This window comes from Lynx canadensis, chromosome D2 (genome assembly GCF_007474595.2).
Source record: "Lynx canadensis isolate LIC74 chromosome D2, mLynCan4.pri.v2, whole genome shotgun sequence".
NCBI classification, from domain to species: domain Eukaryota; kingdom Metazoa; phylum Chordata; class Mammalia; order Carnivora; family Felidae; genus Lynx; species Lynx canadensis.
In genome coordinates, this window is record NC_044313.2 from 15,522,274 (window position 1) to 15,537,941 (window position 15,668).

General features: G+C 38.8%; 1 protein-coding gene across 2 annotated transcripts in view; it reads right to left on the reverse strand.

Annotated features, from left to right (window-relative positions):
- The window catches only part of ATRNL1 (attractin like 1), a 789,020-nt gene that overhangs the window by 594,266 nt on the left and 179,086 nt on the right, over positions 1 to 15,668 (reverse strand). For both annotated transcript variants that reach the window (XM_030334763.1, XM_030334762.1), the window contains exon 18: positions 4,810 to 5,028. In XM_030334763.1, coding sequence (XP_030190623.1) covers positions 4,810 to 5,028 — 219 coding nt within the window. The remainder of the gene's footprint in view (positions 1 to 4,809; positions 5,029 to 15,668) is intronic.

Here is a 15,668-nt window from a genome sequence, read left to right on the forward strand (position 1 = left end):
CCTGGGTGGCGCAGTCGGTTAAGCGTCCGACTTCAGCCAGGTCACGATCTCGCGGTCTGTGAGTTCGAGCCCCGCGTCAGGCTCTGGGCTGATGGCTCAGAGCCTGGAGCCTGTTTCCGATTCTGTGTCTCCCTCTCTCTCTGCCCCTCCCCCGTTCATGCTCTGTCTCTCTCTGTCCCAAAAATAAATAAACGTTAAAGAAGAGTTAATACCTATTCTTAACAAACTGTTCCAAATAATAGCAATGGAAGGAAACTTCCAAACTCATTCTCGAGGCCAGCACTATCTTGATTCCAAAACCAGAAAAGACCCCACTAAAAAGGAGAATTACAGGCCAATAGACCTGATAAACATGGATGCAAAAATTCTCAACAACATACTAGCAAATCAAATCCAACAGTACATTAAAATAATCATTCACCACAATCAAATAGGATTTTATGCCTGTGCTGCAGGGATGGTTCAATATTCATAAATCAACCAATGTGATACACCACATAATAAAAGAAAGGATCAGAACCATATGATCCTTTCAATAAATGCAGGAAAAGCATTTGACAAAGTACACTTTCCAATTTTTATAAAAATCCTCAACAAAGTAGGGATCGAGGGTACATACCTCAATATCATAAAGACCATATATTAAAGTCCCATAGCTAATATGCTGAATGAGGAGAAACTGAGAGCTTTCCTCTAAGGTCAGGAACAAGACGGGGATGTCAACTCTCAGCGTTATTTAACACAGTACTAGACAGCCATAGCAACTTCTCATGTTTCCAGAGACAAGGAAAACAAAAGCAAAGGCAAACTACTGGGATTTCAAGATAAAAAAAAGGTTCTTTACAGAGAAGGAAACAATAAACAAAACTAAAAGGCAACCAATGGAAGGGGAAAAGAAACTTTCAAATGATATATCAGATAAAGGATTAGTATCCAAAATCTATAAAGAACTTACAAACTCAACACCCAAGAAACAAATAATCCAGTGAAGAAATGGGCAGAGGACATGAATAGATACTTTTCCAAAGAAGACATACAGATGGCTAATAGACACATGCAAAAATGCTCAAATCACTCGTCATCAGAGAAATACAAATCAAAATCACAATGAAATACCACCTCATCCCTGTCAGAATGGCTAAAATTAACAACGCCAGAAACAACAGATGTTGGCAAGGATGAAGAGAAAGGGGAACCCTCTTACGCTGTTTTTGGGAATGCAAACTGATGCAGCCTCTCTGGAAAACAGTATGGACGTTCCTCAAAAAGTTAAAAATAGAACTACCTTGTGACCCAGCAACTGTACTACTAAGTATTTATCCAAAGGAAACAAAAATATTGATTCAAAGGGGCACATGTACCCAGATATTTATAACAGCACTATCAACAATAGCCTAACTATGGAAAGAGCCCAAATGTCCACTGACTGATGAATGGATAAAGATGTAATACACACACACACACACACACACACACACACACACTCACAATAGAATATCACTCAGGCACCAAAAAGAATGAAATCTTGTCATTTGCAATGACATGGATGGAGCTAGAGTGTATTATGCTAAGTGAAATAAGTCAATCAGAGAAAGACAAAGATCATGATTTCACTCATATGTGGAATTTAAGAAACAAAATAGAAGGGGAAGGGAAGAAAAAATAAAATAAGATAAAAACATAGAGGGAGGCAAACCATAAGAGACACTTAAAGATAGAGAACAAACTGAGGTTTGATGGAGGCTGGTGGGTGGCTGAATGGGCATTAGAGAGGGCACTTGTTAGAATGAACACTGTTCTTGTGTGTAGGGGATGAATCATTAAATTCTGTTCCTGAAACAAATATTACCCTGTATGTTAGCTAGCTACAATTTAAATAAAAACGTGAAACACTATGAAAAAAAAAAAAAAAACAAGAAGTGACTACCAAAGCTTTAAAGCTACACAAATACCCTGTTTCTCTGTATCGTTTTACCCCCAAATTTCAACATAAGTGGATTATCTTACAGCTAGTATTAACTGTGGGTTTCTAATAGTGATTTTTTTAAATTTTTCTCACTCCTTCTACATTTATTATTTATAATTCTTCTGTAAGGAATTTTGTTCATTTTCACCCATTTATTACTTATTAAATCAATTTACATCAGTTTAGATTCATGGATATTATTCTGTTGAGTTGTAACCCAATACAATCATTACTTTTTGTTCAAACTTCATTCCCCTGAGAATTCTTTTAGGTTGGTACTGTGTCTCTTTGGCATGATCATGATCCCCTCTTCTTTTTTTTTTTAAGCTCTTTCTTACTTTGGGGCACCAAACAATGCTCCAGGATCATCATGTATTCTCCCAATCCAGGCCCTAGAATTAACCATTTCTCCATAGAGCCCTGGTTCTTCTCATTGGAAAACAGTATTTATTTATTTTCAGGGTTTTTTTATTTTTTTAATATGAAATTTACTGTCAAATTGGTTTCCATACAACACCCAGTGCTCATCCCAACAGGTGCCCTCCTTAATACCCACCACCCACCCTCCCCACCCTCCCACCACCCGTCAACCCTCAGTTTGTTCTCAGTTTTTAAGAGTCTCTTACTGGAAAACAGTATTTAAAAACCCAGATATAGGCACTATATGTGTTTTTGCTTCTGGGATGTCATGGCTTCTAGACCGTCTTGACAAACAGAACTAGAAAATACATGTATACCCTAAACTATGTATACACACATATATCTATATTTACCTCTTTGTGTATGTGTATATATGTACCTCTTTGTATATATATTAAAATAAACATGAATTCGTGCTGTTAGCTCAGACCCTAATCCAATACCACAGGGTTCTTTGCAGTCTTCACTCCTTGCTTATTTTTAATTTCTTTTTCTGACAGTGGAAAACTTGTCTTACATTAAAATACAATTTATTTTCCAAACCTAGTAAACACATAAAGTATTGTTAGAATTGTTAACCTATACCACATGATAAGCAAATTTACTAATCAGATTACAATTTTATGTACAGCTTTTTTTTTCTTTAGCTTTATGGTATTAAGTCAAAACACTGTTTTCCAAAGTTACTTAGGTCAGCCCTTTTTTTTTTTTCCTATTTTTGATGATGTTATGGCTTTTGTAATATAGTTAAATTTACTTGTCACAATTTTACTTTACACCCTAGGGTCTCCTGACATTCTAGGTGACTTTTCTTTTTAATTTGCATTCAGGAAAGTTCACTCTTTGTGGTGTAAAACATGGGTTTTGACAAATGCATGGATTCATGTATCAACCTACACAGCGTCAGAAAGAACAGTTCTATAACACAAAAACTCCACTTTGAGGCCCCCTTGAAATTAATCCTTACCTTTACTACTTCTGGCAAATAACTGATCTGTTTTCCATCCCCACAGTTCTGCCTGTTCCAGATCATTTTATAAATGAAATTATTACACAACTTGTAGCCTTTGGGTCTGGTTTCTTTCACTAAGCAAAAAGCATTTAAGATTTAATCATGTTGTTTTACAAACCAATATTTGTTCTTTTTTGCTTTTCATATATTTCAAAGTTTATATAGCAGGTATTGTTGCACTCTGCACCACATTCCCTCAGTCCATCTGGTTTCAGTACAGCACGCTGTCGGTGACTCACCTAAAGCAAGTTCTGCAATATCTCTACTTTTCACTAGCCAGGGCAAGCTAGTAACAAGACTGTTGGCACAGTTCCGAAGCACAGTACCTCCAAAGGCATCACCCAACCAATGAAGGATGAGAAGCCACAGATAAGTGCACCACCTTCCAGTCCCTCAGCAGGTTAACTCTGAGGAGCATTCTACATGGTCCTCGTAGGTCCCTAGTGGGTGTGAGTCCAAATTTCCGAGTATAGTATCCGGATTAGTAATTATTGTTATTATTAGTATTATTAGTATTATTAGTATTATTGGTTTTTCTCCCTTCTTTAAAACTCTCTCTTCCCTCAACTGTGCTTCCTAGGTTCACTTCCCAAATAAACTATTTCGCTTATCCTTGTGTTAGGATGTCACCTGTTCTAAGACACTTTCCCCAGATATCCCTATGACTCATTCTCTCATCTATATGAAGTATTTATTGTTACTTCTCAGTGAGCTCTTCTATCATCACCTTCTTAAATTGCAAGCCTTATTCCCCTTCCTTACTTTAGTTAATAGCATTGTATTTATTTAACAGCACTTAACCTCATATACACATGTGTATAGAATTAATTTTATTAATTTCAACTAGGCTCTGTGAATGGAATAATTTTAGTCTAATTTGTTAATAATTGTGTCTCTAGCACTTAAAATGCTCCTTGGAACATAGTAGGCACTCAATAAAAATATATTGAATAAGTAATCTTTCAAGAAGGTTGTTTTTATTTAGCATAAGAGACTTCCTATGGAAAAAAACCTGAAAACTATTAACTTTCAAAATCGTATGGTATTCATAATGAGGCCAGCTGATTCCATCACAAATGTTATTTAAAACATTCTCACACTTAGCACAAAGTTTGCCTGGATCTTCTGAGTTTCCTCTGAATTCTAAGATACTGTAAAACTATGAACAATAAAAGACTATATACTACAAGGTAGAAAACGGGCATGAGTCCAGTTTTCATATGAAGCCAAATATATTGTGCCAAACATAGTGTGTAGAATGCCATCTACACAACAGCGATGGATATAGGGAAGAATATTTTTTTATCGGTGAAATTTGAGTCCCATTATGTTTTTCTAAGTATTTATTATAAGAAAGACAAAATCATTCTTGGTTTCCAAACTGAAATTATACTGATCACATTTTTATTACCTGGACACTGGATAAAGGACCACTCATAGTTCTTTTCTTTAGGACAAAGACTGGAATCAAGAACCATCTCACTACTGTGCATTCCAACAAGCTTCATTGGCCCTCGCGAAGATCCTTCAATGCAGTGTCCTCTTCCTGTGTTACTAGGATCATTGCACCAGCCACATCCAGGCTGTTCCAAACAATGCCCACAGGTTCTCAATCCAGAACAATTTTGAGCTGCATGACAAGAACATTAACAAATATGTTATATGACTTTATATTCAAATAGAATTTTAAGCTAATGGAAAAATAAGTATGATCTAAAATAAAGAATATAAAAAGTTGTCTGTAGCTAATGTAAACACTTTTTGTAATAATACCAAAGAGTCAGCAGTTACTTAAAGCAAATAAAACATACATCATGAACAAAGAAGAGATAAATGAACAAATAGGTGAAAAAGGGTGTGTGGTAACCATGACATGGAGAAAAATGAAGTCAGCACTTCAAGATTCCTGAGAACTTTGCCTCAAAGCGGATCCAGGGGCCTACAGACCACGTTTGCCATTGTCTGTGATGTAGAGCCATGTTAGCTGTTCTTGTTGTGCCTAGTAAAGGCCTTCAAGGAAAAACTCTGCATCTGCCTGTGACTGTCCAGTGCAAAGGCTGCCTGCCCATTCCCTGAGATAGCTGAGCCCCATTTGTACTGCCTTTCACTGACGATGTTCTTCCCAAGGGTCCAAGATACTAGCATTTACCTAATCAATCTCACCTAAAGAGTCAAACTGGATGGGAACATGGCCACCAGATCCCTACCTCAGCCAGGCAACAAGCAAAGGCTTTACTGATTTTCAGGGCTGCAGAATATCCCTCCAAGATTCAAAAGTTGAGCTGAAGCTCAAACTTTTTGTTTAAATTATGAATAATCTATAATATTCAGCAATGTTATGAATATTGTGATATCTTTTCCAAGGATGAACATATTATAGTTTGCCATTATATATACCATAGCTACTATGTGATGTTTTAAAATTTTAATCCACAGAGTATCCTACATTGGGCTGAGACTTTCTTTCATTACTTTCATTGACATTTTGCTAGAAAAGGCATTCTTTGTCCTGGGAATTATTTACCTATAGACGACGGTGACAGAGGTACAAGACATCATGAATGATGTTTCTTCTAGCCACATGCTAGAAAAAAAACTAGAGGGGGGAAGTGGTAATTTCTCGTAAACCAAATTCCATTAAGGTGGTAATAACTTAATTTCCAGTGTTCTGTTATTACTGGAAATGAAAAATGTTCCTCAGATTGCTGCAAACAAGAAAGGCACAAGCTTCTCAGTGAACATCAGGAACTCAATACAGTGAACTGCGTAGGGATAATAGAATATCGGTTAAAGAATTCATCAATTATAATATGATTTGTTATTAAGAATTTTTGGCATGCTGAGCATTTCAGATTGGAAAATAAGTACTGTGTCCTCTATTTCTTTAATAATAATTTAAAAAGGAAGAACACTGAACCATTGACTACAACTGGATAATGTTATTTTTGTAAACAAATAATCCATTAGCATGAACATGCTTCCTTTTATTTTTTTTTATATGAAATTTATTGACAAATTGGTTTCCATACAACACCCAGTGCTCATCCCAAAAGGTGCCCTCCTCAATACCCATCACCCACCCTCCCCTCCCTCCCACCCCCCATCAACCCTCAGTTTGTTCTCAGTTTTTAACAGTCTCTTATGCTTTGGCTCTCTCCCACTCTAACCTCTTTTTTTTTTTTTTTCCTTCCCCTCCCCCATGGGTTCCTGTTAAGTTTCTCAGGATCCACATAAGAGTGAAACCATATGGTATCTGTCTTTCTCTGTATGGCTTATTTCACTTAGCATCACACTCTCCAGTTCCATCCACGTTGCTACAAAAGGCCATATTTCATTTTTTCTCATTGCCACGTAGTATTCCATTGTGTATATATACCACAATTTCTTTATCCATTCATCAGTTGATGGACATTTAGGCTCTTTCCATAATTTGGCTATTGTTGAGAGTGCTGCTATGAACATTGGGGTACAAGTGCTCCTATGCATCAGTACTCCTGTATCCCTTGGATAAATTCCTAGCAGTGCTATTGCTGGGTCATAGGGTAGGTCTATTTTTAATTTTCTGAGGAACCTCCACACTGCTTTCCAGAGCGGCTGCACCAATTTGCATTCCCACCAACAGTGCAAGAGGGTTCCCGTTTCTCCACATCCTCTCCAGCATCTATAGTCTCCTGATTTGTTCATTTTGGCCACTCTGACTGGCGTGAGGTGATATCTGAGTGTGGTTTTGATTTGTATTTCCCTGATAAGGAGCGACGCTGAACAGCTTTTCATGTGCCTGTTGGCCATCTGGATGTCTTCTTTAGAGAAGTGTCTATTCATGTTTTCTGCCCATTTCTTCACTGGGTTATTTGTTTTTCGGGTGTGGAGTTTGGTGAGCTCTTTATAGATTTTAGATACTAGCCCTTTGTCCGATATGTCATTTGCAAATATCTTTTCCCATTCCGTTGGTTGCCTTTTAGTTTTGTTGGTTGTTTCCTTTGCTGTGCAGAAGCTTTTTATCTTCATAAGGTCCCAGTAATTCACTTTTGCTTTTAATTCCCTTGCCTTTGGGGATGTGTCGAGGAAGAGATTGCTACGGCTGAGGTCAGAGAGGTCTTTTCCTGCTTTCTCCTCTAAGGTTCTGATGGTTTCCTGTCTCACATTTAGGTCCTTTATCCATTTTGAGTTTATTTTTGTAAATGGTGTGAGAAAGTGGTCTAGTTTCAACCTTCTGCATGTTGCTGTCCAGTTCTCCCAGCACCATTTGTTAAAGAGGCTGTCTTTTTTCCATTGGATGTTCTTTCCTGCTTTGTCAAAGATGAGTTGGCCATACGTTTGTGGGTCTAGTTCTGGGGTTTCTATTCTATTCCATTGGTCTGTGTGTCTGTTTTTGTGCCAATACCATGCTGTCTTGATGATGACAGCTTTGTAGTAGAGGCTAAAGTCTGGGATTGTGATGCCTCCTGCTTTGGTCTTCTTCTTCAAAATTCCTTTGGCTATTCGGGGCCTTTTGTGGTTCCATATGAATTTTAGGATTGCTTGTTCTAGTTTTGAGAAGAATGCTGGTGCAATTTTGATTGGGATTGCATTGAATGTGTAGATAGCTTTGGGTAGTATTGACATTTTGACAATATTTATTTTTCCAATCCATGAGCAGGGAATGTCTTTCCATTTCTTTAAATCTTCTTCAATTACCTTCATAAGCTTTCTATAGTTTTCAGCATACAGATCCTTTACATCTTTGGTTAGATTTATTCCTAGGTATTTTATGCTTCTTGGTGCAATTGTGAATGGGATCATTTTCTTTATTTGTCTTTCTGTTGCTTCATTGTTAGTGTATAAGAATGCAACTGATTTCTGTACATTGATTTTGTATCCTGCAACTTTGCTGAATTCATGTATCAGTTCTAGCAGACTTTTGGTGGAGTCTATCGGATTTTCCATGTATAACATCATGTCGTCTGCAAAAAGCGAAAGCTTGACTTCATCTTTGCCAATTTTGATGCCTTTGATTTCCTTTTGTTGTCTGATTGCTGATGCTAGAACTTCCAGCACTATGTTAAACAACAGCGGTGAGAGTGGGCATCCCTGTCGTGTTCCTGATCTCAGGGAAAAAGCTCTCAGTTTTTCCCCGTTGAGGATGATGTTAGCTGTGGGCTTTTCATAAATGGCTTTTATGATCTTTAAGTATGTTCCTTCTATCCCGACTTTCTCAAGGGTTTTTATTAAGAAAGGGTGCTGGATTTTGTCAAAGGCCTTTTCTGCATCGATTGACAGGATCATATGGTTCTTCTCTTTTTTTTTGTTAATGTGATGTATCACGTGGATTGATTTGCGAATGTTGAACCAGCCCTGCATCCCAGGAATGAATCCCACTTGATCATGGTGAATAATTCTTTTTATATGCTGTTGAATTCGATTTGCTAGTATCTTATTGAGAATTTTTGCATCCATATTCATCAGGGATATTGGCCTGTAGTTCTCTTTTTTTACTGGGTCTCTGTCTGGTTTAGGAATCAAAGTAATACTGGCTTCATAGAATGAGTCTGGAAGTTTTCCTTCCCTTTCTATTTCTTGGAATAGCTTGAGAAGGATAGGTATTATCTCTGCTTTAAACGTCTGGTAGAACTCCCCTGGGAAGCCATCTGGTCCTGGACTCTTATTTGTTGGGAGATTTTTGATAACCGATTCAATTTCTTCGCTGGTTATGGGTCTGTTCAAGCTTTCTATTTCCTCCTGATTGAGTTTTGGAAGAGTGTGGGTGTTCAGGAATTTGTCCATTTCTTCCAGGTTGTCCAATTTGTTGGCATATAATTTTTCATAGTATTCCCTGATAATTGTTTGTATCTCTGAGGGATTGGTTGTAATAATTCCATTTTCATTCATGATTTTATCTATTTGGGTCATCTCCCTTTTCTTTTTGAGAAGCCTGGCTAGCGGTTTGTCAATTTTGTTTATTTTTTCAAAAAACCAACTCTTGGTTTCGTTGATCTGCTCTACAGTTTTTTTAGATTCTATATTGTTTATTTCTGCTCTGATCTTTATTATTTCTCTTCTTCTGCTGGGTTTAGGCTGCCTTTGCTGTTCTGCTTCTATTTCCTTTAGGTGTGCTGTTAGATTTTGTATTTGGGATTTTTCTTGTTTCTTGAGATAGGCCTGGATTGCAATGTATTTCCCTCTCAGGACTGCCTTCGCTGCGTCCCAAAGCATTTGGATTGTTGTATTTTCATTTTCGTTTGTTTCCATATATTTTTTGATTTCTTCTCTAATTGCCTGGTTGACCCACTCATTCGTTAGTAGGGTGTTCTTTAACCTCCATGCTTTTGGAGGCTTTCCAGACTTTTTCCTGTGGTTGATTTCAAGCTTCACAGCATTGTGGTCTGAAAGTATGCATGGTATAATTTCAATTCTTGTAAACTTATGAAGGGCTGTTTTGTGACCCAGTATGTGATCTATCTTGGAGAATGTTCCATGTGCACTCGAGAAGAAAGTATATTCTGTTGCTTTGGGATGCAGAGTTCTAAATATATCTGTCAAGTCCATCTGATCCAATGTCTCATTCAGGGCCCTTGTTTCTTTATTGACCGTGTGTCTAGATGATCTATCCATTTCTGTAAGTGGGGTGTTAAAGTCCCCTGCAATTACCACATTCTTATCAATAAGGTTGCTTCTGTTTATGAGTAATTGTTTTATATATTTGGGGGCTCCGGTATTCGGCGCATAGACTTTTATAATTGTTAGGTCTTCCTGATGGATAGACCCTGTAACTATTATATAATGTCCTTCTTCATCTCTTGTTACAGCCTTTAATTTAAAGTCTAGTTTGTCTGATATAAGTATGGCTACTCCAGCTTTCTTTTGGCTTCCAGTCGCATGATAAATAGTTCTCCATCCCCTCACTCTGAATCTAAAGGTGTCCTCAGGTCTAAAATGAGTCTCTTGTAGACAGCAAATAGATGGGTCTTGTTTTTTTATCCATTCTGATACCCTATGTCTTTTGGTTGGCGCATTTAATCCATTTACATTCAGTGTTATTATAGAAAGATATGGGTTTAGAGTCATTGTGATGTCTGTATGTTTTATGCTTGTAGTGATGTCTCTGGTACTTTGTCTCACAGGGTCCCCCTTAGGATCTCTTGTAGGGCTGGTTTAGTGGTGACAAATTCCTTCAGTTTTTGTTTGTTTGGGAAGACCTTTATCTCTCCTTCTATTCTAAATGACAGATTTGCTGGATAAAGGATTCTCGGCTGCATATTTTTGCTGTCTAGCACCCTGAAAATCTCGTGCCAATTCTTTCTGGCCTGCCAAGTTTCAAAAGAGAGATCAGTCACGAGTCTTATAGGTCTCCCTTTATATGTGAGGGCACGTTTACCCCTTGCTGCTTTCAGAATTTTCTCTTTATCCTTGTATTTTGCCAGTTTCACTATGATATGTCGTGCAGAAGATCGATTCAAGTTACGTCTGAAGGAGTTCTCTGTGCCTCTTGGATTTCAATGCCTTTTTCCTTCCCCAGTTCAGGGAAGTTCTCAGCTATGATTTCTTCAAGTACCCCTTCAGCACCTTTCCCTCTCTCTTCCTCCTCTGGGATACCAATTATGCGTATATTATTTCTTTTTAGTGTATCACTTAGTTCTCTAATTTTCCCCTCATACTCCTGGATTTTTTTATCTCTCTTTTTCTCAGCTTCCTGTTTTTCCATAACTTTATCTTCTAGTTCACCTATTCTCTCCTCTGCCTCTTCCATCCGAGCCGTGGTGGTTTGCATTTTGTTTTGCATTTCCTTTAAAGCGTTTTTCAGCTCCTCGTGACTGTTCCTTAGTCCCTTGATCTCTGTAGCAAGAGATTCTCTGCTGTCCTGTATACTGTTTTCCAGCCCAGCGATTAATTTTATGACTATTATTCTAAATTCACTTTCTGTTATATTATTTAAATCCTTTTTGATCAGCTCATTAGCTGTTGTTATTTCCTGGAGATTCTTCTGAGGGGAATTCTTCCGCTTGGTCATTTTGGATAGTCCCTGGTGTGGTGAGGACCTGCAGGGCACTTCTCCTGTGCTGTGGTGTATAACTGGAGTTGGTGGGCGGGGCCGCAGTCAGTCCTGATGTCTGCCCCCAGCCCACCGCTGGGGCCACAGTCAGACTGGTGTGTGCCTTCTCTTCCCCTTTCCTAGGGGCGGGATTCCCTGTGGGGTGGTGTGGCCCGTCTGGGCTACTTGCACACTGCCAGGCTTGTGGTGCTGGGGATCTGACGTATTAGCTAGGGTGGGTAGGCAAGGTGCACGGCGGCAGGGGGGCAGGCTTAGCTCGCTTCTCCTTAGGTGATCCACTTCAGGAGGGGCCCTGTGGCAGCCGGAGGGAGTCAGATCCGCTGCCGGAGGTTTGGCTCCGCAGAAGCACAGAGTTGGGTGTTTGCACGGAGCGAGCAATTTCCCTGGCCGGAACCGGTTCCCTTTGGGATTTTGGCTGGGGGATGGGCGGGGGAGATGGCGCTGGCGAGCGCCTTTGTTCCCCGCCAAACTGAGCTCTGTCGTCCGGGGGCTCCGCAGCTCACCCTCCCTTTGTCCTCCAGCCTTCCCGCTTTCCGAGCAGAGCTGTTAACTTATGACCTCCCAGACGCTAAGTCGCGCTTGCTGTCTGAACACAGTCCGTCAGGCCCCTCCGCTTTTGCAAGCCGGACTCGGGGGCTCTGCTTGGCTGGCGAGCTGCCCTTCCGCCCTGGCTCCCTCCCGCCAGTCCGTGGAGCGCGCACCGCCTCGCCGCCCTTCCTACCCTCTTCCGTGGGCCTCTCGTCTGCACTTGGGTCCGGTGACTCCGTTCTGCTAATCCTCTGGCGGTTTTCTGGGTTATTTAGGCAGGTGTAGGTGGAATCTAAGTGATCAGCAGGACGCGCGGTGAGCCCAGCGTCCTCCTATGCCGCCATCTTCCCCCATGCTTCCTTTTAAAATTTACATTTTTTTCGGCAACACACAATGCTAAATGGTACATCACTTAAAGATCCTTAGATAACTGAACATTTCATATAGTACCATACCCCTTTAGCTTTCATGCGTTGAAATATTTCTCTTACATATATGATTGTAGCTACCCCACAGTATTGTTGACTGGGTTATTCTAATTGTCTTCTGGTTTCTAAGTGTCTTATATAAAGTTGCTACAAAACCAATAGGAAATAATGAAAAATATAAAATTGGGTATGTTATCTTGACATTCCAATTATTTACTAGCATGTGATGATCTGAAGTAGATCTCTACTAGGTTTCACCCAGAATAAATCTAGTTTTATATTTATGGTCTATGGAAAGTAAATTTTATTTTAGGACTCTCTTTTTAAGGATATATAACCAACAAAATGGCTTGAAGAAGCATTACACACAAAGTAAATCTAAACTATTCTCAAATACAACATTCCTATTAATGCTTTCCAAACAGCTGGGGAAATGTTAGATGAAAGAAGGCTCAGTTTCTTGTACTGGCTGACTGACAAACTAGTAATCTTCTAATTCTGTTTATTTATTTGATTTTAGGCTTTAATAACAGGTTACAAGATGTCATGCTCAGAGCAACATTTTATTCTCTTAGATTTTATTTTACATATGAAACTAGCGCATAAGGTAATGTCGGTTTTCCTTTTACTCAAGAGTACAACAAAGCAACAGGCATTGCTGAAAGATTAACAGGAAAATCCATCTCTAGTATTTAATAATGACTCAAATACTGACAAAAACTAATGTTTTTTAGACAATAATACAGGAAAGATTTTGTGGGCTATGCTATTTTTCTAAGTTATGAATAGTAGCGAGACTGTGTGTAAACTACAAGTAATTAGAGCAATCATTTTTATTTTTTATTTTTTTAAATTTTTTTTTCAACATTTTTATTTATTTGTGGGACAGAGAGAGACAGAGCACGAACGGGGGAGGGGCAGAGAGAGAGGGAGACACAGAATCGGAAACGGGCTCCAGGCTGCGAGCCATCAGCCCAGAGCCCGACGCGGGGCTCGAACTCCCGGACCGCGAGATCGTGACCTGGCTGAAGTTGGACGCTTAACTGACTGCGCCACCCAGGCGCCCCAATCATTTTTATTTTATTTATTTTGGGCTTTTTGAAAAATTAAGTTGTAAAACATTCAATATGGTTTTTGCAATGTGTAAGAATTTTAAAAATCAATCTGTAAGAAATTATGCCATCAGATGATTACTGGAGACTTCTGGTTTCTGATCCTGCATGTCATGGATTCAGAAGTTACCACTCCATCCAAACAAAAAGTAAAACGCAGCACAAAATGAAAAGTCAACAACTCGTCTTAGATCTGTCAGAGGAGGTCACAGGGAAAATCACTGTGGAAAATTGGAGAGACAGAGAGGAGGATACAGAGAATTGTAATATACCAAATTTGAAACTTCTACGGGAACAGTGCCAGGGGAAGGAACTACGGAAGCTCACTGTGGGCAACTCTGAGAGTTAAAATTCCCAGAAGGACCCAGTCATGGGGCATTCACACACTTCTGTGAGTTTTACCTCCAAGAGCTCCCAGTGAACATCAAAGAAAAACCTTCTTCTGCTTCCAGCAGGCGAAGATATTTTGAAATATGCCAGAGTTTTCTGTTCTTCTTAACAAGGCCAGGAAAAACTATGTAACAGAGCCTAAACTACTGAGGTTTTTATCAGAGCCTAACTGACCTGTTAAAGAGAAATATCCAACTCTAGCCTGCTCTGGCCTTCCACGTGGGAAAAGAGATACACAAATACAGCTCCCTCTGACCATCATGTGCCACCTGAGAAAGGGGAAAAAACTGAGATGCACTGGTGAAGTCCACAAAATGGGGCACAATTTCACAAGAAAACTAAGACCTAATCATATATAGAACACTTCTGCTCCTTCCATACTCTACAACTGCAATGCTAAAAGCCTATCCATTTACAGCAGTTTCTTCTACCCATAAATCATATCTGGCTATCAAGAAAAAAATTACAAGCATACCAAAAGACAAAAAAACAATGTGAAGGGGTGTCTTCATGACTTAGTCAGTTAAACGTCCGACTTCAACTCAAGTCATGATCTCACAACTATGGGTTCGAGCCCCACATAGGATTCTGTGCCGACAGCTCGGAGCCTGGAGTCTGCTTTGGATTCTGTGTCTCGACCCTCTCTCTCTGCCCCTACCCTGCTCATGCTCTCTTTCTCAAAAATAAATAAACATTAAAACAAAAATGTGAGAAGACAGAACAAGCATCAGATCAGAAATGGCAGGAATGTTGGAATTATCAGGCCAGGAATTTAAAACAACTATGATTAATATGCTAAAGGTTCTAATGGATAAAGTATCCATTATGCAAGAACAGATGAGCATTGTAAGCAAAACTATAAACCTCCCAGAAATAATATACAAGATCAAGATGACCTTGAGTTTGGTGATATTTTAGTTATGACACCAAAGGCACAATCCATGAAAAAAAAATTGATAAACTAGACTCCATTAAAATTTAAACTCAAATTTAAAATTTCTGCTTTGCAAAGATATTGTCAAGAGAATGAAAGTACAAGCTATACACCGTAAGAAAATATTTAGAAAAGACACATCTAATAAAGGACTGTTATCTAAAATACACAAAGAACTCTTAAAACTCAATAATAAGAAAATAAACAACCCAAGTTGAAAATGGACAAAAGACCTAAACAGACACCTCACCAAAGATACAGAGGCAAGAATGAAAAAATGCTCCACATCATATGTCAAGAGAAATGCAAACTAAAACAACAATGAGATACCACTGCATACCTATTAGAATGGCCAAAATCCAAAACACTGACAACACCTGTCAGTAAATATGTAGAATGCAAAGGAACAGAAACATCCATTGCTTGTGGGAATGCAAAATACAACCCCTTTGAAAGTCAGTTTGATGGTTTCTTACAAAACTAAACATTTTAACATACAGTTCAGCAATAACACTTTTCCGATATTTACCCAAATGAACTGAAAATTTATGTCCACATAAAAACCTGCACATGGATGTTTATTGCAGCTTTGTTCACAATTGTCAAAACTTTCCAAAAGCAACCAAGATTTCTTTTAGTAGTGAGTAGACAAACTGTGGTACAACCAGACAATGAATACTAGTCAATAAGCTACCAAGCCATGAAAAGACATGAAGGAAATTTAAATGCATATTACTAAGTGAAAGAAACTAATCTGAGAGGCTACATACTGTATGATTCCAACCATATGACATTCTGGAAAAGGCAAAACTATGGGGACAGTAAAATATTAGTGATTTCCAGGTGTTA